This window comes from Monosiga brevicollis, genomic scaffold (genome assembly GCF_000002865.3).
Source record: "Monosiga brevicollis MX1 MONBRscaffold_52 genomic scaffold, whole genome shotgun sequence".
Taxonomy (NCBI): Eukaryota; class Choanoflagellata; order Craspedida; family Salpingoecidae; genus Monosiga; species Monosiga brevicollis.
This window is the reverse complement of record NW_001865089.1, coordinates 143,135-165,791: the sequence shown is the minus strand read 5'-3', so window position 1 is coordinate 165,791 and position 22,657 is coordinate 143,135. Positions and strand designations below refer to the sequence as shown.

The 22,657-nt window shown below is 54.6% G+C and overlaps 5 protein-coding genes across 5 annotated transcripts in view; 1 reads left to right on the top strand and 4 right to left on the bottom strand.

Moving 5' to 3' along the window:
* The window catches only part of MONBRDRAFT_30479 (uncharacterized protein), a gene marked incomplete at both ends in the record, with an annotated part of 5,409 nt that extends 2,537 nt beyond the window's left edge, over positions 1-2,872 (bottom strand). The window contains 3 exons of the mRNA XM_001750909.1: positions 5-714; positions 1,533-2,258; positions 2,313-2,872. Coding sequence (XP_001750961.1) covers positions 5-714; positions 1,533-2,258; positions 2,313-2,872 — 1,996 coding nt within the window. The remainder of the gene's footprint in view (positions 1-4; positions 715-1,532; positions 2,259-2,312) is intronic.
* Positions 2,873-3,818: 946 nt separating this feature from the next.
* On the bottom strand, positions 3,819-13,459 carry MONBRDRAFT_34785 (uncharacterized protein; the record flags this gene model as incomplete). The annotated part of the gene is made up of 4 exons (XM_001750908.1): positions 3,819-4,155; positions 4,258-12,477; positions 12,604-12,807; positions 12,943-13,459. The coding sequence occupies 4 exons, from the start codon at positions 13,457-13,459 to the stop codon at positions 3,980-3,982; spliced, it is 9,117 nt and encodes a 3,038-aa protein (XP_001750960.1). The 3' UTR covers positions 3,819-3,979.
* An 868-nt stretch (positions 13,460-14,327) lies between these two features.
* On the bottom strand, positions 14,328-17,138 carry MONBRDRAFT_30477 (uncharacterized protein; the record flags this gene model as incomplete). Its single annotated transcript, XM_001750907.1, has 7 exons — positions 14,328-14,975; positions 15,068-15,197; positions 15,270-15,382; positions 15,539-15,636; positions 15,718-15,992; positions 16,086-16,846; positions 16,944-17,138. The coding sequence occupies 7 exons, from the start codon at positions 17,136-17,138 to the stop codon at positions 14,328-14,330; spliced, it is 2,220 nt and encodes a 739-aa protein (XP_001750959.1).
* A 1,189-nt stretch (positions 17,139-18,327) lies between these two features.
* Positions 18,328-19,771, bottom strand: MONBRDRAFT_13024 (uncharacterized protein; the record flags this gene model as incomplete). Its single annotated transcript, XM_001750906.1, has 4 exons — positions 18,328-18,417; positions 18,489-18,608; positions 18,712-18,828; positions 18,980-19,771. The coding sequence occupies 4 exons, from the start codon at positions 19,769-19,771 to the stop codon at positions 18,328-18,330; spliced, it is 1,119 nt and encodes a 372-aa protein (XP_001750958.1).
* A 1,898-nt stretch (positions 19,772-21,669) lies between these two features.
* Positions 21,670-22,657, top strand: part of MONBRDRAFT_34784 (uncharacterized protein) — a gene marked incomplete at its 5' end in the record, with an annotated part of 5,651 nt that continues 4,663 nt past the window's right edge. Inside the window, one exon of the mRNA XM_001750921.1 lies at positions 21,670-22,557. Coding sequence (XP_001750973.1) covers positions 21,670-22,557 — 888 coding nt within the window. The remainder of the gene's footprint in view (positions 22,558-22,657) is intronic.

Genomic DNA, 22,657 nt, shown 5'->3' with positions numbered 1-22,657 from the left:
AGACGATCGTGAAACATATTGCGCAGGTCAATCGTAGACAGTGCGGTCGAGGGAGCAGACAACAACATGCTAGGCAAGGCCAAAATCAAAGCNCAGCACATCTCTCGCTCTTCAGCGGTATAGTCCGAGTGGACGGCAGACCAATACAGCTGGCTCAAGGTGGCAGCCATCAGCTTGGTCTCGGTGGCGTTGGATGGGTAGCGGCTGCGCTGCATCAGTGGATGCCGGGCGAGCTTGAGCAGCTCGCAGACACTGATGCGAGACCCTACACACTGTTGGGGCCAAGCGCCACGCATAATCTCAAGCAGGTCGTGTCCAGCCGCATGAAACAACGCCTCGGTCGCTCGCTTCAGATTGGCACCACATCGGGAGCGGTGTTGACTGATACCAGCAGCTTCGAAGAAGAGGTGACACTTGTTGCACTGGGCGACCAATTTGGCCTCCATCACCTGCTTGACCAGATCAGTGGCTTGCTCGTCGTAGGGGTGCTCGCGTAGTACATGATTGACCCAAGCTTTGCGGTCAAGGCGGGGCCCCTTGCATTTGCAAAGCCCAAATGGGCAGGCGAGGAGTTGCCTGTGGCCAGATGTCTTCAGCAGGACCTTGCGCTGGGCATCCAGCACGTTGGCAGCGATGGGCGGAGCGGGATCGCTGAGAAGAACATCTTGCTCACTCTCACTGTGTTCGCCCGCTGTATTGTGTGTTTCACTTTCACTGACTTCGCCAAGTGGGGCAGAACAACATTGATCAAGTCCCGCCCGAGCAGATCAGACCCGAGCAGATCAGGCCTGACAAGGACGGGCCCGAGCGGATCAGGCCTGACAAGGACAGACCCGAGCGGATCAGATCCGACAAAGACGGGCCCCGAGCAGATCAGACCCAAGCAGAACAACATTGATCAAGTCCCGCCCGAGCAGATCAGACCCGAGCAGATCAGGCCTGACAATGACAGACCCGAGTAGATCAGGACCGAGCAGATCAGACCCGAGCAGAACAAACAAATAAATTAGGTGTTTGAACCTCAGAGCTGAAAGCCAAGCTGTGCAACCCCGACATCAAAATCACTACGTCACGCAAAACAACACAAGAGAACAAGACACATTCACCGGCTTCTATCATGCCGAGAAGTACAAGCGCAAAAATCACGCCCATAGAAACAAAAATCATAAAAAACGACCAAGTATATTAAGAGATACAGCCATTTCAAACACTAGACACCCAAAAACGGCAGTCAAGCATCACAAATATAAGCCATCACAGCACGATCACACAAAAAACACCACGGCACGCTCACATACAATAAGGCACAACGCCGGATTGAGAAAAGAACCGACCACAGAAGAACAAGACATCATACAACGGACTTTACAAAAATTCAGGAAAAATACCACACAAATACGGTAAAAATTAAAGCAAAATTAAAACAAAAATACAAGTCAAGCCATGAAAAGATCACAACGAGAACCACCTAGGGAGGGACAGGTGCACACAGGGATCCCCACAGAGGGACCCCCGAGGCGGTGCCTACCTACGACGAGCGCAGGCAGACACCGCCAAAGTGGCGCTGGATGTGGTCAGCGTTCATCTGATGGACCAGCGCCGCAAAGCGACTTTTCCACCGAGGAACAAAGGCCTCGTCCAGCCCCGGCTGGTACACACCACGGGCCTCGGCGCAGCGGGCGAGCTGACCAAGCAGATCCACAAAGGAGGAGGCGAACCCACCGGTTGTCGTCATCGCCGCAGGGACGATCAGAGTTTTTCCATGGTTGAAACCGGTGTAGTAGTCGCGCTTCTCCTTTTCGGCTCGGCGAAGGGCAGCGCCCACCTTGATGCAGGCTTGCGAGATGGTCGGGGGTTGGGCTGTGCGCACAGTCACGTCAATGCCCAGGTCGGGCAGAGCTGGGCCCAGAGCACCGCCGGGAAAGGGGTTGCGGCAGTGCAGGTCGATGCGGCAGCTCTGACCGTTGGCGTTGTAGCCAGACTTTTCCACCCAGACATGGGAGAGGGTGGCGTACCTGAGCAGGCGGCCCATCTCGTCGCGAAGGGCGTTGTGACGCTTGATGGGACGGCAGGTCAGCAGGTGCTCGCGGGTCAGTCGCGGCTGAGGTGTCTTGTTGCTGCAGAGCGGGCACTTGTCCGTCGGCTTGACGTTGATGAGTTCATGGAGGCCAAAACCCATCATGGACACGACCGCAATGGCAAAGGTCGTGTCGCTCAAGCGACGCAACTTGTCTCGACCCCGCATGGTCAAGACAGTGCTGACGCCCCACTCACGTCAGGCCAGATATGCCTGCTGCAGGTCCAGCGCGCACTTGGCCATCAGGTCATCCAGTGCCGCCTTGGAGCGGAGGGCAATGATCTCAGCTGGTCGCTGAGTCGCTGCGTCCTTGACCGTGGCCATCTGGAAGCCAGCTTGCTGCACGTGGACCTCAAAGTCGGCAGCCCTCGATGCATCCTCCAAGAGCCGATCGTAGACCCGAGGGTAGTGAGTGGCCAGCTTGGCCATGTTGCAGACATAAGCCACCGGACCGCGCTCAACCAAGTCGTGCAGGCCAAAGCCCCCGGTGTTGGCCCGCGTGAAGAGGCGAGCCTCAAGGAGCTGTTCTAGCGTAACGTCATGACCTTCAGCTCCAGCCGGTGCAGACAGGTTTACCTTGGCAAAAAAGGCTTTGACAAAGGTGTCCATGCAAGCACGGTTCAAGACCTCGGACAAGCCCGACGTCAGACTTGGGGGCAGGATGTAGAGGTGGTTGATGAGGCTTGGCACGTACTGCATGGCCGTGAGGAGGGCCTGAAGCGAGACACCGGTCGCCAGCATGTCATTGAGCTTGCCAGCAATGTGCTTCGCCTTGTCGTTCAGCTGCCTACGCATGCACCTCCCAGGAGGGGTCAGGCTCTGTTAGAGTCAAATCCTTGGTTTCAGGCGCCTCAGATCCTGACAGGTTCAGCAGGTCTGTATGTGGCCTTTTGTGTTTGTCAGGGAGTGAAGTTGTATCAGCTTTGGAGGTTTCTGTGGGAAAACCTATTGTGGATGTTGCTGGGTGTGTGCATAAGCAGTCAGAGTGTTCAAATGCGTTGGAGATTTATTAAGAAAAATGGCATTGATAAATTCAGCGGATCTGCGTGGTTCAAACGATCTTAAACAGCCTACAATTTGAACACGATCAACACTGATCGTCATCTAACTTACTATTCATCCCTTTCAATTGCGATCACCTCTCCCTCGACCATGTTTGACAACACTTTGCGCACACTTAAACACGTCCATGGGAAATCTATCTGGTGATGAGCTGGTTACCATGTAAAGCGGTGACTGGACGATTACGCGATGTCGGCGTTGACAGCCACAATGAGTTTTTGGGAACAAATTTGGTGACAAATGTCCAAGAGCAGCAACGCCCATGGTGACTGAACTGTCTCAGCTCAAATCGTCTTTCAGTAGCTTGTTGTGCAGGCTCCCACGGGAAGCGTGACAATACTTGTGATTTCATACGTTGCCAACAAACCTCGAGTTGTATTACCCCGACTGAAATCATAATTGGCTTTCCTTCGCAATGTTGTGTGAAAATGTTTGGGCAAGGATAAGCCAAAACCTTGTTCGTGGTTGAACCAAAAAGCAGAACGTAGCGGGCGTTGTCAGTGAGCTCATGCATATCTGGTTGATCGATGAGCTCACTCGTGATGTTCGGGTACTTGACTTTTGTGGACCTCCTCGTTGAGCTTTGTTTCTTAGGTCAACTCATCACTGGCTTCGAAGTTGTGTGTATGTGAGCATGTGCGCGCACACCATGCACGCGCGTTTGTGTTGAGCATGCGTAGAGATTGAACAATTGAATTGACAAATTTAAGTCTTGTTTGTCTATCATGCGAAATCAAGGCGAACAATCCACTGCAGAGGGTCGGCACACATCGATCAATGCATGTTTAAAAAAAGTGCTCACATCACCATTGCATTTCACGCGTGGCATCAAGACATTTCTTATTTGCCAACTGAGAGTTGATCGCAGATAGCAGCTACCTGGCTTTCGGGATAACGCAATTGTGCGTTTCGTGGCGCTAGCAATTTCTGAACCACTTCCCGCGGATCTTCGCTTTCTCTCAAAGCGTTCATCCAGGCTCGTTCGAGCTCTTTCTTAATCTCATCATAGGCACTGCCTACCAGCGGCGCACCACGTTCATCCTCAGCTTTGACGTCAACCTCGCCATTGATCAGCAAAAACATGCCGAGTCCATCGCTCCCCAACAGCTCTAGAGCACGAGGTGTCGACGTCTGTGGCAATTGGACGATGCAAGCCTTTTTTTCATCGTGGGGCCAAGCATGAGGCAAGCGCACATAGGGATCGGTCTCGTGCTGGTATAGGCGGTCCACCTCGCGCTCTGTAACAATCGTGATTTGTCGTTCCCCCCCCTCAAAGCGCACAACACACGCGCGCACATAGGGGAGCCGCGTCTCGTGCTCTAATCCTGCAGACCATTGGTACCAATTCTGAGTGCAGAAGAATTCAGTGTTTGCTGGCCAATTCAAGCGCAAATCTTTCAAGGCCGCACAGGTTTTCAGCATCTTCAGAGGAAGCGTCTTCAGCTCCTTAGGAGAGCCTTGCAACAGAATCTCCACGTTCCAGAGGCTTTCTTGCTTAGGCTCCACACTCAAAACTTCTTGTTCCACCTCTTCCTGTTCTTCTTCCTCCTGTTGCTCTTCACGCTCAATTTCCAAGTCTTCGCCCAAGGCTGCTGCGGAGGCAGCCTTTAGCTCTTCTTGCGTTAGTCCATAGCGTCCACAATGTTTCAGCACGCGCGCAATGCCCCTTTGGAGCCCATCTTCACACTCTGCACGATCACATTCTGCATGAAGCGTTGAGTACTGTGGTTCCAGCACTTCTTTGTTGTAGCGCTTGGCAGCTTCTTTCACAGTGAGTGTATCATTAGGCATGCCATAGCAGGATTCAGGCTCATTTATCTCGTCAAGTACAAACATGCCTTCATGTACTTTGCTATATGCAAACTGAAGGCCCTGCTTAGCCCACAAATGAAGCCCGCCCAAGTTGCGACTTTTCGTATTTGCCATGACGAATTCGATCACATCTTGGATTTCCACACGTTGAGAGGCGTTTCGGCCTGGCAACTTTTGAATCGCATCCAGCACATACTTGGGTGCCGCAAATAGAAACTTTTGGCCACGCTGAAGCTGTCGCAGGCGACCTGCTGCTTGCATGAGCTCATCCTTGCAAACGTTCTTCCCCAACGTGATGATAGCCTTGGCTTGTTGTTTTAGCTTGTGGTCTGCTCCTCGGCATTGAAATTGGTCATAGATGACAAGGGCATCGGCTGAGGCCACTGCACTTTGTCGCAGGTTTTCTATCACGCCATTGCGGTGATGCACGACCCATCGTTGCCGTGGATCACGCAGCGAGTACACCACATGGGTCCACGTGCTGTTCTCAAAAATGTACTTGGCGCACGCGCTCAACGACTTGCCTGCAAGCTGAGCCCCCACATCAATCAAGGCGTGGGCCCCCTCCTTCAGCACGGCTGCCAGCACCAGCTCCATGACGGGAGTGTCGGGACCCTCTGCAATGTTGTCGAGGCAGAGTACCTCATTGCGCACGCAGTGGGCTTCAAGTGCGCGCACCATCATGCCGTTGGTTGCGGCGAGCTCACGATCAACATCCTCTTTTGTCGGTCGCAGACTAGCAGCGGCACCGACGAGCTCGTTCATGTCTGGCACCGGACAAACGGCAAAGGGAAGAGTGAGGTTGGTGTCGTTGGTTCCAGAGAAGCCCATCTGTTCCGGCACGTCAGCCAAGTGCCAAGGGGTTGCTTGCAGTCGTTTGGGATATTCGCAGGTGTCGCGAGGCAGCACGACCTCACGCAGCCAAAAGTTAATGCACTCGTAATTGCGACGAAAGCACTCCCACACTCGCTGCACTTGGTTAGAGTCCTTGACGTCCAACTCATCAGCCTTGTCAGGCACACGCTGGTGCTGCTTGATGTGCTCGCCAGCCGCGCGTCGCCAACTCTGATAAACGGTCTCTTGCCGACTAGGCTGGAGTCGGCCAAGGCGTTGAAGCGCATCTTGCATGCCTTCGAGGGATAAGCCGTCCGTGTACCACGTTAGATGAGTCATGACCAACAACTTGTCAATGTCAGCAAACTCACTCCGCGTGGTGGGTGAGTCCGTGGCCTCGTAGGGAACCGACAGCTGCTTTTTGCGTCGGTTGTCTGACCCGTAATTGACATTGACGCGACGATGCAACACTTGGACCAATATTCCATGTGCCAGCAGACCCCGCAGCACGCACAATTGGGCCCTTTTGTCCTCGGCCAGAGCGCCACCAAGTGAATCATGCAGCGAGGCTGTTGGCTCGCACAAAAACTCTTCTACGTGATGCTTGTCAGAGCTTGTGAGGCCCTGCAACCATTTGAGTTCAGGTCGGGTGTCATGCTCTGTCGAGCAGAGTGCCCGACACATGGCTCGAAGAAGCTGCATCTTTTTCTCCAAAGGCACGGAGTCGCTGACAACCAAGGGCACCGCGAACGCACTGGGGTCACTGCACTGCTCGCGATGTTCCGCAACAATCCATTTGGTACCATCAGACATGAGCATTGCCTCATTCATGTCATCGGTTGGGTGATGAAGCAAGCTGAGCAAAGTTTGACAAGCTGCCACGCGTTCAGCACGGCGTGAAACGGCTTGGCGGGGCCCATCGGCGTAGATGAGCTCATAATGAAAGTCCAAAATCTTGTCAATCTCGTCGTAAATATGCACACGCGGCATGGTTTTCAATAAATCGCGCAGTCCCTTGGACAAGGCCGGAGCACAGGAGTTCAGCTCGATGCACTTGAGCTCCGGCGATAGCAGGTCACTGGAGCGTAATACAACCGCACCACCATCAGTTCGGCGCAATGCCTCAAGGCGCTGTCTAGCCCGAGGTAGCCAGTTGGCCTCAACCGTGACTTGGCGGTCAAAGTGCAGCTGCAGCAGTGGCAACTGGAAGACGCTGGCCGTCAGCGTGCGTTGCAAATGGTCAAGCGATTGGTCCACCAGTTGAGGCAAGAAGAAGACAAAAGGTAGTGGACGCTGTGAGCGGCGACGAACGCGCTGATGTAGCAGAAGCAACGGCAGAATCACTTTGCTTTTGCCTTCTCCCATGTTCAGCTGTAGCAAGGGAGCTTTGCCGGCTTTTGAGTCTCGAATCAACGTCCAGGCAACATGGTATTGCTTGGGTCGGATCTGAAGTTGGTTTTCAACCTCAAAAACAAGCCAGGCACGCTCTGTCGCCCGGCGAATTGCATCATCCCCCGTTTGGTGGCGTTGCATCTCAAATTCATGGTCTGCAGGCTGCTGCCAGATCAATCGCGTCGTGGTGAGTTCCAGGAGCAGTAGTTGCCGTAAGCCTTCTTGCTCGTCTTTTGACACAGCGTACATGCATTGAACCAGGCGCGACAGGCGATCAACCCGCTGCTCGAGCACACAAAGCTCCATCCATTGTTTTGCCAACTTCAGTAGATGATGCATGTCTTCAAGGTTGATAAAAAAATTGAATTCGCATGCCCGCGACCAGCACTCGTGGGCGTCCCTCCCGGCACATATATACAGCAGCCCTCGGGGGGAGGCTTGGCGCATATGGCCCGACGTCAAAAGAAGTTGGTACCGGGCACAAATGGGATCGTCGTTCAAGACATTCTCGCTCATTGTTGGGTTGAGTACGGCTGCAATGGCCTGCCATAACGCCTGTCGAGAATCAATCCTAGTGCGTTGTTTAGCAAGAATAGCTTCGACGCTCTGCTCCGACACGTCGAATTGCACGCTTGCACGGTAATCATGGAGCTCTTTGCTCTTCTCGAGTTGCTGATGCAGGTGGCGACCAATGGATGTGGTGGCCGCTGGTTTGGTTGTTTTGTCACGGCTCGCCTTAGCAATCTCGAGCAACAGCGAGGTCAGACGCTCACGATGTTCGGGCAATATATTCTTATTGTTTTTAAGATTGTCCAGCTCTGCTGCCCACGTTGTCGTTGAATCAGTGGCACCCATACGTGGCACAGGTCGCTGAGTGACAAGATGCAAGAGCTCTTCCTCCATAGCTCGCACGGATGGGATTTTGTCGGCTTCGGTTCGGGCTGCGTCAAGCAAAGTCTGAGTGGTGTGGCTACCATGAGATGCCCTATCGGCATTTGATATGCGCGACCCATCCGTATCAAGCTCGCAGTCGCCGAGAAAGGGTCGAGGAAGGGCCCTGCCACTCGGCTGCGGCATTTCCAATACGTCACGCTCTGAGCGATCAAGTCTTGCTGTAACGGGCAGCTCCTGTTCGACCATCTGATACCACGCCAATTCACTGGGCGTGTTCCACTCTTTGCAAGGATCGTCTGCCTGCCTGTCCCAAGACCGTCCTTGACGCAGCGTGGCAAGGGCACGAAGCCGTAGCAGAGCAAATTCTGATTCTGACTTGTCGGCCATTTGCCAGATGTAGTCCTCTTCCTCAAGTGTTGACTCTGTGGGGGCTTGCGCCCAATGCGAACTTTCTCGAAGAAGCTCCGCGGCTTTGTCCGCCACGAACAGACCTGAATTCTTCTCCATCAAGTGCATTGGCAGCCGACTGTATTCGCGAGCAAGAAAGAGACGTGACATCCGCGATGCTGCCTCGAGATGGCCGAGTATGCCATGAATACTGAAAATAAAGGTACGAATGCGTGGCAGCTGCCCAGGCTTGGGCTTCGCTGACTCGCCGTCTCGATCTGGCATTAGCACCACCTGTCGCGCAAGTTGCAGTAGGTCAGCTGGACGTGAACCCCCATCGTGCCGCTCGAGTACGAGGTACGCAGTGTGTGAAGGTAGCAAATTGTGCAGCAGCTGGTCTTTGGCCAGGCGGTAACCGCGATGTGTAATGGACAAGAGTCCCTCTGCTGGTATCAGAGATAGCTGTGTGCCGCATTGGAGCAAGTCAATCTCAAGCTGAGAAACACCCTCCGTGGGCAGATGCCAAGTGATGTACGCCAAACTATCCACCCGCTTCAGCACCTTGCTCAGCTGTAACAGCTCTGGAACGGCTTGCACAGCCTCTGGCCAGATCCAGGTGAACCAACTGCTGTCATTATTGCTGTTGCTGATGTTGGTTGACACATGTTCCCAGGCCTTGTGGAATAGCTTGGGGATGGATGACCCATCCTGATTTGATGGTACCCTCAACAGAGAGCGGCGCTGGTTCTCATCGGCGACGCACACGTACGCAGCTACCTGAGCTTGTATATTGAGCGCGCCTTGGGTAGGGTCTTTGCGCCAAACGACAGACTTGGTGGCTGGTGACATCCATGGAACATGGAGGTCATCAATCGGTTTAGCCCCAGTCTTTATCTCTGGTGCGTAGAGCAGCTCATGCTCGGGGTCGTCTCGATGATCCTCAGGGGTCTGATAAATGTTCAAGCGGTTGTTCTTCACTGTAAAGCGATAGTGATGCCCATCAAAAGGCGCAACCGATCGATACGTCCTGCCGTCCCGGTCTGAAGTCACCTTGAAGCGTCGGTCACCAAAGAGGTTGCGATAAGAATCATCTTGCAGCATGCGAGGGGGCAGGAGGCCAGGCGGTTTGCCGTTGAAGAGCATGTCCCCCGTCAGCATGTTGATGGCAATCTCGCCTTCGTTGATCACCAACGCAGTCAAGCGGTTTCGACCCAGTTTGCAACTTGATGTCCCATTGCGTGAAGTAGATGCTTCACCGCCAGGGCGATTCAAGCTTTCCTGACACCAGGCTTCCACCTGGGCCGCAAAACTTGCATCATTGAGAGCGTCCATGAGCTCTGGATGCAAAAAATGCAGCGCTTCGGTCATGAGTGTATTGGTGGCATCGGAGAAAACACGATTGCGGCAGCTCACTGCTTCGCTAGGCGCCTCGGCCATCAGACTCTGACGGCTGCTGAGAATGCGCAGGCAAACCAAGCGTCGGAGTGCCCGCTGGCGCTTTGGCGGCGATAGCACTCGCCAGTCCACAAAACGAAAAGCAAGAAGAGCTAAGCTGAAGGCGTCAAAACGTCGCTGAGTCAAGTCATCGGCCTCTTTGTGGTAACCGTTTTGAATCGCGTGGTTCAGCTGCTTGGCCCATTCTCGTGCATGTTCATGCAGAAAATCTGTGAGCTTCATCAGGAGATCAAAGGCAGTCAGGCTGGCCTTGTGACCATTGTCACCAGGTGAATATTCACTGCTTGCGTCCTCATCCCTGTCAAAGGCGGTGAGACATCCAGCCAAGGCACCCAGCGTTGCTGCATCTGGCAACAGCTTTGTGGCTCGACCCAGACGGGCCATTGCGCCGTCGAGGGCCACAAGAAAGGCCTTGTGTGCGTGGTCATCTTGCGTCGTCCATGCCCACCGTCTGCCGTGCGCTTTGTCGTTCTCCGTTGTTACGTTCACAGGGCCCACCTCCGCAAGAATGGCCAGACAGGTTCGCGCCACTCTGGCATCGCTGAGAGGTAGTACACCTGTGCGTAGAACAGCAGCTAATTGCTGCCATTGTGCTAGGGCACCAGCACGCAGGGCAGAAATGGCCTCACTCGCCTCCAGGCTGTCGTTCCAACCCAGAGCGTATGGAAAAGCCTTGCCATAGTTGCCTCGGTCGTTTCTGGGCTCATCGTCCTCAAGAACAGGTGTGTCTGCAATGTGTCGAAAGTGGCTGCTGCTGTCATCAGCTTGGTTCTTGTCATCGGGTGGCAGAGCCCCATACAAGGCAACGATCTCTGCAAGAGACTTGCGCTTGTAAACAGCATAAGGCTGGCCTTCCTCAGGACGCATGTAGTAGACATCATCTTCTCGGCCGTCAAGCGCTCCGACGTTGGAATATTGGGACGTGGTGCGTGCAACACGCACATACCAAAATGCAGGAAAACAAGCGTCGGTGGCTTGCGCTCGATCCTGGTCCCCTGCCTTATGCTCGTTGAAGAACGTTTGCATGGGGGTGAAAGAGGATTTGCTACTTTTGTACTGGTCGGGCCGCGACTGATCTTTATCATGCGTCTGAAGCACTACAGTAATCATTGCTTTCATCAAGACCTGAAAGCGAAGTGGCGTGAAAAGAATGAACAGTGCTTGAAGACCGCTAAGGTCATCTTTTGGCAGTGAAAGCTGAACAGGGTAAGGTGGCTTTCGAGCCGTCATGCGCGTCTCTTCGTGGCTTTCGACTGTGGTGTTCCACCGGTCGTATTGCCTTTGTTTGTCCTCTTGAACATCGGCAGCACTGTCCGTGTCCCCGGAAAGGGCTTGACATTTGATGCAATAGTACACTGGACACTGTCCGTAGTGGCGTTCATACAGCCGCCTTTTCATATCTGCCTCAGCTAACGCCGATTCAAGCTCCCGATGAGCGGTTTTTAGGTGTGGACGGTTTTCTTGCAGCCACTTTGTTTCCAAACGCTCCGTCTTTTGCTTTTCCAAAGTTTCTTTCCAATGTCGCGCCTTCTTCTCCTCGTCATGCTTGCGCTCAAGCACAAGGCGAGAACGCAAGGCTTTGTATGTATTGGACGACCAATCTGCATAATTTTGCGCGAAATCCGAATCTAGCCCGAACAAGTGTCCTTTGCACCAGCCAAGCGGATCTTGGTTAGCGCGGTGAACTCTGCTTCGTAAGAACCGCACGATCTGTTGGCAGCAGCGCTGGTCTCTGGAATACGGGAGCGTCCATGTCTTGACCTGTTCGTCAATCTGGGGCATGGGGTATTTGGTCCAACCCAGTCGCTCATAAACTTGCTCTGCAGCGCAACGCAGAATCACCAACACGCCAGCCTCCATTAGGGCGACTTTGGAGCGTAGAACGCCTGGCGGAGCTAAAACTTCTGCCACAAACGGCGTGGTAATGTCTGGTTCTTCTGGAGCTGTCAATATGTCCATAAGCTCGTCTGTCTTCTCCCGATAACAAGCCAGCAACTCCATGAGGCGTTGATCTTGACCTTCTTCCAGCAACAAGTTTTCTTCGTTGTCCACACGCGTAAGGAAGCCATGCACCAACTGTTCAAAGAGCAACCTGAAACGTATTGTCTGGGACAATTTTTGGCTGCGTGACACTGCGTTTGGCCTGTAAGCAGTGCATGTCTCGATGGTCACTTGTCCAGAGTTTAACTCATTGAATAAGTCTGTGTCATGCGGTATGCTTTCGCCGAGGTCTTGGCAAATTGCCTCGAGGTCGAGTGCTTGCAGCGGAGCTGGGATACACTGAGTCAAATCGGCAATTGTTTCATTGAGCCGCTCAGCTAGATCTTGAGGCAAATGGCGAGACACTTGATCAAAGTCGAGATTGTCAAAGTCTGGTAAGCATGATGCCTCGGTGGAAGAGATCGCCTCATCTCGCGTTGGCCATGAGATTTGCATGTCATGGCAGAGCTCACAAAAGCTGGCGTGCAGCAGAGGATCATGTACTGCACGTAATTTCTGACCGAAGGTATTTGCAAGCATCGTCCAGCGCTGCAAGGCCTTATGATGCGGTTGATCGATTTTTCCTATATCGATCATGGTACACGTGGTGAGATGAAGATACGAAGGCAACATATTATTCGGTTTGGTAAAAGATAGTGTGTCGGGTTCGGGTTCAAAAGCCTGAAGATGTTTCGGGAAATGAGACTGACTTGGTGCATTGGACGTGGTAACAAAGGCAGCAAAGCGCAGAAGAAGGAGTTCTTCGGCCAGGGGACTTGCTCGTTTCGGTGGTGGGCTGGCCCATGGATCTTCTTGCCTGATTCGGAGGGCATACAGCACGAGCTCCCGCAGCACTGGCCAAGCAGTCGGCTTGTGAGCCGTGTGGGTGTGCTGACCAAAATCCAGCGTACCATCTATTACCGACAAATAGCACAGCAAGGGTCAGTCATAGGATACACTCCCACATCATGTGGCTGGCAGATGCAGTGGCTTATCATGAAGTTCATTTTCGACCGAAAAGTTGCCCGAAGAGCAAGTATACAGCGTACCGGTAAATTCAAAGGAATCATCGACTGGTGTTTTTGAGGTTTGCAGTGCAGTAAGTGCATGTTTGCAAGCCCCATGGATGAAGCCTGGGGTACTGTGGTGCTTCTTTTCCTGGTTCTGCGACTTTTTGCTCTTATAGCGAAGCTTTCCAGCAACCTCCAGAGCCGTCTCGGCCACCTCTTGCGCTTTTTCCAGTTCATAAACCACGCCAACAGGGAGAGCTTGCTGTCCTCGGCTGAGCAGGACCGGCTTGTTGGGAGGTGTGAGGTACTGCAAGGCATGAACATCGAGACTCAGAACCTCGAGGTGATAATCACCACCAGCATTGGTGCGGCTGACGATGGCACAACCATATTCCAAGCAGAGAGCATGGACCAACAGACACGGCTTGCCAAGGCGGTGCAGGTTGGCAGCCAGGTCTTGCGGTGTCCGCGCCGTCTCGACGTTAGCCTCACTGCTGGCCTCACAGTCGGCCTCACTGTTGGCCTCATTCTTTTGATCGGCAAGGGGCTGGACCATGAGCAAAGCTTGGGGAAGCAACTGCCACAAGCGGCGATCCTCGGCCAGTGGTGTGTTGGCATCATGTGCTGGCGCGGCTTTTGTAAAGGCTACAAGCAAGCTCAAGCATTCTTCGTAAAGCCCTTTGCGTTGACTTGGCTTGCCACCCTTTGGCTGCCCCAAAATGGCATCAAGCGCCTGGGCCGAACATGTCAGTCCAGACACCATCTCTTCGGGCAATTCTGGGTGAACCATCAAGTCGATGGGCCACGTTTGGCGGGCAGCCATCCTTGTGAGTGATGGATTCGATCGCATCAACCCCTGAAGCTTGAAGAGAAAGAAAATGCCACTTGCTCATCAAGAGGGAAAAAGGCACAAAGCCCCTCGTTCGATCGAGGAGGCGGCATTGGCACATCAGTCCGCCCACACACATCCACAACACAAAACACGCACTTCTCATAAGAACAAATGTCAGACTCGTTGGTTTTGCTTTCATGGCACGTGTGGTGTGTGTGTGTGTGTGTGTGTGTGTGTGTGTGTGTGTGTGTGTGTGTGTGTGTGTTGGGGGAGGGATGGGGGGCAGAGGTGGGAGGTGGGGCCAGTGTCAATGCAATGTCGATTGACACGACTCATGATGACCTCGGGTGGTGACGTAGGGAGGGGAGGGATCGTAACCGCAACGTGGCAGGCTACCCCCTTTTTGGACTGGATTTTGTTTTTCTGTTATTCGTCACACTTGAAAGCAACAAGAAGGAAGTGGAGTCCTTATGGTTATGGTGATGATCTCACCGCAAGCCATGCACCTTCGTGCCTTCCTTTTCTCTATGTGGTGGGAACTGGAGGGACATTATGTGGCCAGGCGTGGCATAGCGTTTGGTTTGTCGTTTACTTAAAAGGCGAAAAATTGGAGGATCAGACCCACTAGGCAGGCGACAAACAGCCAACGTAGCGGTGACGCCGGGCTGGCTTGACGGGTAGCGGTGACTCGACCCGTGTTATCGTAAAAGGCCATGCCTCGGACAACTCTGAGCAGGGCGGCCTCCCAGTGAATGAGGAGGGAGGTCCAGAGGGCCGATGGGAACCAGCGCCGAGATCGAGTCGTGGCTGCCAATTTCATCGAGGCTGTGACAATGGGCTGCGTGGCCGTGGCCGTTGGTAGCAGATCAACCTTGAAGAAGAAGGAGGACATGTTCCCATTGGCGGGCAAGCTGTAGGCGAATCGCCAATGGGCTCGTCCGTCCGGAACAGTGTTAAAGGGAGAAACGTGCAGGGATTTGGGCAGCTTAATGTTTGAGGCGGTCCGTTCGCCCCGGGTGGGAATGACCAAGACGGTGCGCTCCTTCCACGGCGTATTCGTGACTTCCACCACAAGGTGTGTGACGCTGGTGCGAGCATCATCCGCCCAGCACAGGAAAATGGAAATGGGATTGAAGCAAAATCCAAAGCGCCGAAGCAGGGTCACTAGGCTGATGGGTCCAGTGGGCCATTCTCCCGTTTGCCGGCACACCTCATTCCGCACAACCTCGCTTAAAGAGCGCTGCAGGTTCATCAAACCGGCGCTGACGTGAATGATCAAGGAAGCCTGCATGCTGAACGGGGCAAGAGAATACGCGTGTTCTGTGGGCTTACCTCAGAATCCCCAAAGTGGTCGGCACGACAGAGTCCACCCCACCATTTAGAGAAGCCGGCATCAATGTCCACACAGTCGTACTCCAGCTGGTAGCTGAAAGCATGCACCACCTTGCCCGATGCGTCAAACCTATGCCCGGGGAAGCGGGCAACGACACGGACCACAACCAATTTTCACGAGTCGGAATAAGTGAAGGCGCACTGGCAGAATGTGTCAGCTGGAAGAAACAGGGCCATGCCCGGGGGTTTAAAGTACCGCGTATGGTTTGTAACTCCTGTCATCAGTACACTCGTGGGTGCAAAGTGATCAACCACCTAACATCAGGAGAGGGGCAATTTATCTTGAGCAATCGAGGTCTGGTGGCAAGCCTGAGAAAGTTACTTGCAAGGTTTAAACGAGATGCACACAAACGACAGGAAAAAAAAAAGAAAAAAAAAAAAGAGAGACTCCCTTGCTCCCACTAGACGTACGGGTAGCAGAGGAATGGCCTTTGAGTTGAGGAGGCATCTTGCAACTTCAATCCCGCTGCGAAAGCCATCCTCGTGGAATCCGTAGTGCAGATATGCGCCTATGGAGAAACCAGGGCCGGTGCCCAGTCAAGAGTGCAGGTGGGATGCCAAGCAAACATCTTCGAGTCTGCGGAACTCACCGGCCAAGTAGATGCCACGATGGCCTTGGTAGGACGACCAGACATGTCGCTGGGCTTCGGCGGCCGCTATGCCCATGATTGGGTGCACGACTGAGCGAGATTCAAGAAGCAGCTCTTGGGCTGGACCGGCAAAGGCTTTGTTGGGTGGGTTCAAGGTAATGAAGAGATCGTGCTCGGCCACGTGCTGGAGTGGCTTGAGCCAGTAAGTCAGAACTGGGGCAGCTGCTTTGTCTTCGCGGTCCAAGACGTTCCACGAGGCCCAATGATGGGTGTTCCTATTTCATTGTGCGAGCTGGTAAATCCACCAAACCAAGGGCGACAACGGGAGGGGGAATAGAAACACAGTTCTGAAGCATGAAGAGCCTTACTTGGGCATGAGTTGCCGGTTTCGGTGGACGCAAAGCTGAGTGCGGCTGGTGGCAAAGGCGCCGAGGATCGCAGCGTCCCGCTCGTCGAGCTCGGCAAGCAGGTGCTGCGCCACACCAGCAGGGGTGGCCAGAACCACTTTGTCATATGTTGTGGTAATTGGCGTTGTGCTGTTGTGCTCGTTCTGAGTTGTGAGATCAAGGCGGCCGTCGGGGCGCCGCTGGACTTTTGTGACACGCGTGGCAGTTTGCACCTGGACAGAATGCTGCTCCAGAAGCATTGCAAAGCGTTCCAGGGTAACGGTGGTTCGACCTTTCGGGGTGTACCATTGCGGAGAAGACCAGGACAGGAAGCCATGGTTGCGCAAAAACTGGAGGATGGTCCAAGCCTCCATGTCAAAGGCGGCGGTGCGCTTGGCTGACCAGACGGCCTCACAAAAGGGACGCAGCCAACCCTCGGCAAAGGGGGTGTCGTAGCCTTGCTGAGCACAGAATTCACCCAGGGTAAGGGCAGGAGGTGGGGTGTCGGTGTTGGTGTGCTGCTTGAGAAATTGGCGGGCCTCGTGGTGAAAGCGATGCTTGTCGCGTAAGAAGCTGTGAAATTCGGGCTTGGTCAATAGACGCAAATAATCGGACAGGGCACCTCCGAAGCGCCAGCTCAGAGACGGGGTCTCAACAGCAAAGCTCATATCAGTGGGCTCGATCGGGATGTGGTGTTCTTGGTAAAAGCGGAGCAGGTTGGGGTAGGTTTCCGCGTTGAACACCTGCGTGGGGCGAGCAGCATCCTAGTGTTAGTGATTTTGATTTGGGTGCGCACAAGAGTGGACGGACCTGAGGTGGAAGCATGATGTGAAGGCTTACCATGTATCCAAGGTCGACAGTACCATACTTGGTGGCCAAGGGCATTTCATGGCCTCCAAGCACATCTTCTTGCTCGAGTAGCGAGACACGCACGTTGCCCCCGCCGTATTTGGCCAAATGGTAGGCTGTGCTGAGGCCAGCAATGCCAGCACCCACCACCGCCACGCGAAGCGGTGCGTCTGCCCCCTCACTCATTGTTGCGGCTGAGCAGCAGGTGGATAAGGGGTCTCAGCACAGTCGGGTCTGGCAGCGAGTGATGCAAGTTCAAGGGGCAAGCCAGTAAGCCGAGTGTATCGGGACGGGTCAAGTGCCGGGGTGGCGGATAGTGGGCAGATGTATGTGTGAGTTTGTGTCCGTGTGTGTCGAGCACGGCTCGAGAAGAAATTGCCTCGCCTCACACCCAGGCGTCTGTCTGTGACTTCCACCAAGCGTTGTAAACCCCCCCGTTGTTGTATCATATGCTTCTGCTGCCAACTACTGCAAATGTGTGTGAGTGCGCACCAGCGTGCCAGTGTGTGCGTGGGTCGCGGCGATCGTGACGCTCGAATCACTCTCTTTCACTCCATGCTTTGACTCCATGCTTTGATGATGTAAACCACCCCATGAGAGTTGAGGCTGCTGATCGCAGAGAAGATGCGCCGATCCGCTACACGCCCACCTTACAAGCTTGCAACGGGCGACGCGTTGGTGTCGCTATATTCGCGGTTCAAGACGAATTCCCATGTCCATCATACTCTGGAGCCATTTCTTACGCAATGTGTGTGAGAGAGAGAGTGTGAGAGAGTGAGAGAGAGAGTGGAAGAGAGAGAGAGAGAGAGAGAAGAGAGAGAAGAGAGAGAGAGAGTGAGTGAGAGAGAGAAGAGAGAGAGAGAGAGAGAGAGAGAGAGAGAGAGAGAGAGAGAGAGAGAGAGAGAGAGAGAGAGAGAGTGTGTGTGTGTGTGTGCAAGAATAGAGTTCATGAAGACGTCAAGTCATGAAGGCGTCCTCTTTCTCTACGAGCCTCTGGGTCGGGGGTGGTGGTCAAGCGAAGCGTCGAACCACGGATCGTGGGGGTTCAGGGATGTTCAGGGCGTTGATTCTCGAATCTGCACAAGGACCTGGCCTTCAGGAGCAATGGGGCAGAAAGGCGAAGACTCGGGAACAAGAGAGAAAGCTTCAAATTGAGAGATGGGGAGCAAAACGACCTGCCCACCAACAGACATGGGGCGCCGTAACAACATGCGTACTCACGCCACCACGCGACAAATCAGGAGGGGTTTGCCGCTGGCGAGGGCATTAACATTGACGAGCCCGGATTGCTTCTTTTCCCTTCCTCTCTTTCTCCCTCTCGTTCCCTCTCTATAATGATTTCATCCTTTATTTTCAAGGCATGCCAAGACTGTTATCATGCTGGTTTGGTCAATGGAGCGGGTCGAGCAGGCACAGGCGTGGGCGCTGCAGCCGTCGATGCTGTTTGGTCCACTCGGTTGACAGCCTGTCGGGAGTTATCATGCATCATCAGACGTGCCAGAGGCAAACTTTTCGCGCGAGGCACTGTGGACCAACCTCTTGAACGGCATCGAAAAGGGCCAACCCGGCATTGTAGCGCGGCACAAACTCGGCAAGTGGTCGAAAGCGCCCATCGGTAGGCGGGTAGCGCAGCTTGGGCCCAAAATTGACGCGCACCTGTGTCGAGTTTCAGTCATCAGGAAACAGTCACCCCGGAATCTCAAACGCTCGGGAGCAAGGCGGCCAGTGCGGCGCGGCACTTTGCACTGATGCTGCGTACCTGGCTATTGAAATAGAGTGAAACGGTTGGATAGTATCGCCCTTTGGGTACGTCAAGGGCCATGCTACCCAATAGCTGACCATTCTTGTAGCACATCATCCGCGAACCCACGCAAACCTGAGACGCAAGTACAAGCAGACAGTCCACATCCGTCAGATCACGCTCCCATTAAAGCAAGCAGAAGCCGTTGCTTGAACTTTCCAACCCCCCCCTGTCCCTGCGTCTCTGCATCCCCCTGTAACCCAGCGCCCCAGCACCCGTTCCCGACCTCATCGACGCGCGTGACTAGGGTCGTCTCGAGATAGGCCAGGCCCTTGAGGTCCACGGCCTCTGCTTCTGGAGGCGCGGGAGAGAGATCCAACAGCGATTCTTGGCCGGGCAGCTCAATGGCCAAGCCGAGCACATCGCCAGGCCCAAACGCGCCTTGCTCCCCAAGACGGGTTTTGTCGCCACGCCCCCGATGAAAGCAGGCACCATCCTTGTCTCGCCATGAGAATGAAAGACCATCAAAGCCACATGGGTACTGCACATCGCCTATGAGACCGCAGCCCAAAGCCAAGCATGTGCAGTGCCAAAAGATACGACGGGTGAGATGGAAACGAATGTCGGATGTTTTGTGCACAAGAGCAGGGGCGTCGGAGCACGTACATCCGCCCTGAGACCAGCCCACGCGGACATGGCCTTCGGGATAATTGGGCGCCAGGGGCGTGGCTCGGGGCAAGACCTCGACCTCCCAGTACCAGCACCCGTGCGCAACGCCCAATCCGGCCCGCGCCGAACAGTAGCCCTTGGACCCCACAAGTACGGCGTTGTCATCAAGGAGGGTCAGTTGCTGCGCTTTATCTTGCTCACTCAGCGCCAGAGGCCGATCATAGCCACAGAGGCGCCAGTGATTGGGCCGATATGGGTCAGCCTCGGCCGAGTAAAATCGGAAGCGTTCTTGATTAAAGGCATGTGCATCTTGCAGCACCTCCTTTTTGGCACGACGGGCGGCATGATCGTTCGATTGGGTGGGTTCAGTGTGGCGGCGCTTGCTCTTGTGCGAGCCGGTCGTGGCCATTTTGAGTTTGTGAGTGGAGGGGAGCCAATTCACAAAATCCTGAGACCAGTCGCATGTGAGCCACGGGCGGGCAGGCAGGCACAGCCGAAAACGATTTTTATTTTGTCATTTTGCCAAGCCCGCATGGCGTAGGTGAAGGCATAGCGGCGATGCGCGCACATGACCGTACCTCCAGATGCGTCATCCGAAAGCAGCGCGAATCACCTCGCTCAGACACGCTCGGTCCGAGTCGACGCTGCAGGGTGCGAGCAAAAAAAAAAAAAATAAATAAAAAAAAAAAATAGAGGAGTCCGTGTGAGCGCTGAGGGCGGGGTGAAGTGTGGGTGTAAAGCCAGGATTAAACAATGGGCACTATGGGCCTAGTTTGAACGACCGTTGGTAGGAGAGAAACAAACCAGAGTGGAGACGACGGTGCCTTGCAGGTTACTGCGACTGCGCGAGCTACTGCGGACGGCCTCCCAGTTTTCCTGCAACCATTGGCTAATCTGCTCGGATGAAAACTCGTCTTCCTCCTTCTCAGCGTGCAGGGCGTTGAGTGCCGCGATGGCACCGCTACGAAAAGCTGAACCCCAAAACACGATATAAAGCGTGAAAAAAGGTCAAGCTGAGCGGCGACAAGCCGGGTCAACGGCCGCGGAAGTCGGATGACAGCAAGGCACTGACAAGTTTCACCCAGTTCAATGTGTTCAGTGCCTTCATTGCAATTGGCGCAGGTGAAGCGATAGTTGACTTGGCCAACAGCCCAGGGACTGTGCGCCGTGGGCAGGAGAAAAGTGAGGTGAGGAATGGCACGGGACAGCCAGAGCAGGGTGGGCAGAGCAAGGCACCGGCACCTGGGTGGCTCGGAGATGCATTCGTAGTGAAACCAGTTGCGACAGCGCTCGCAGTAAAAGGCGCGAGACTTGAAGCAAAAGTCTTTGCCACTATGGTTGGGCAAGGAGACAGCAGCCGTGAGCATCATCGTCCCTGGTGCGCAGGACGCGCGCGCGAGCAGCGAGCAGAGAGGGTGTTACCAGTAGCAATAGCGGTGCTGCTCATTCTACGCGCTCAAGCGAAAGCAGGGAAACCGGCAAGACAGAAGGGGTGATGAACAGTGAGGGTTCACGATAGAAAAAGCCTCATCAGATGAAATGTGGTGAAAAGGGTGACTAGGGGGCAAGCCTTTTGCAGGCCTCTTGCGTGTCCGGGGGTCGACGGGACTACAGACAGACCACGCCTGCAGCACCTCCTTCCCGCTCCTGGCCTCATCATCACTCGAGTCCCGCGAGGCTGTTCTCATCCCGTCCCAACCGTCAGAATGCCGAGAACAGATACCCATCGCCTGGCGCACTCTGACCTGTGTGTGGTGGGCATTCCAGGTCAGTGCATCCGGATCGTACGGCAAGACCGGCCCGGACCGATCGTCCCGAGGCTCCTGCTTGACCTCGGATAAGGTCGCCATCCTAGCCCAAAGCTTGCGACTTGGTCGCGATCGTCAAGCCTGGAGAACAGAAGACAATCAAAACCGGAGACCCTGGGTGAGTCCCGTTTGTCTCTCCCTCACCACTGCCACCAATCAGCCCGCTGCCGTTTCACACCCGCACACACACACACATGTGCGCGCGGCGCGAGAGAGAGAGAGAGAGAGAGAGAGAGAGAGAGAGAGAGAGAGAGAGAGAGAGAGAGAGAGAGAGAGAGAGAGAGAGAGAGAGAGAGAGAGAGAGACCGTTGCAGCGTCCGATAAAATTAGCGGGTTCTTGTACTCTAAATTTAGAGCCAAACCATCTTGGAGTCGTACATGACAAAACGAACTGCTCTCCGTGTCTCTGCTCGTGACCATGGCTCATACCCATATCTCTGTATTTGGCTTGAAATTAAGCTAAGAGGTTCTTCCCATTCTCCCCCTCTCTCTCCTTTTCATGTGCAATTTCTTCTCTCTCTCTCTCTCTCTCTCTCTCCTCTCTCATCTCTCTCTCTCTCTCTCTCTCTCTCTCGACGAACGCGCTTCGGCCTCCCGGCGACTGGACTGGATCGGGATGGCCGAAGGTGCCGAGGCTGCTGCCTCTGTGGAGGATGGGGGGCTGAATCGGGCCGAGGTGGCGGATTTTGCTTTGTCCGCCATCAAACATGTCAAGCCGCTGGGGACGTCCAATGTCTGCGAGCGCGTTCAGGCCGAGACGTACGTGCGGCAACTGTATCGCGAGGAGCTGGCACAGGCCGAGCGCCACGCTCCCAAATACCACCTCCTCGTGCACATGAAGCATGCTCGCAACCTGCTGCCCAAGTACAAAAAGATCACGAGCCATCCCTTTGCCACCGCTGTCTACGGTAACGCCATGCGCCGAACTCCGACCATCGAGGACACGCTCGACCCCGACTTTGACTGTCAGCTTCAAATCCCGCTCGGCAGCGCCAAGCTCACGGCACCGCTCAAGCTGGCCGTCTGGTGCGATGCCCCTGCCGATGGCGAGCTTGATGATGTGTCCATCTCCTCCTCCACCAGCCGCTTTAGCTTTGCTCCCTGGCACCGCGCAGAAGAGCAGGTCCGCGAGGGCAAGGTCCGCTTCCTCGGCCAGGCCGCCCTCAAACCGGCCGAGGTCACCGAGCTCGCCCAGAGCGGCAAACCCGTCGAACTTGCTCTACAAAAGCGCAACCCACGATCCCATGTACGCGGCACCCTCACCGTCGCCTTTCGATTGATGAACGTCACTACCGCCAAGCTGCGCCCCGACGCCGTCGAGTATGCCGTCTCCCCACTCTGGGCCGTGCCACAACAACTTGGCAAGGAAGATGCTTTGGCCTGGCACGTCTGTCACGATGTTCTTGATCATGAAGCCCAGCGAATCGAGGCAAGACAAAATTTCTCGCTTGCGCGAGCACGCTTCAATTTTTCATGCCCACCCCCCA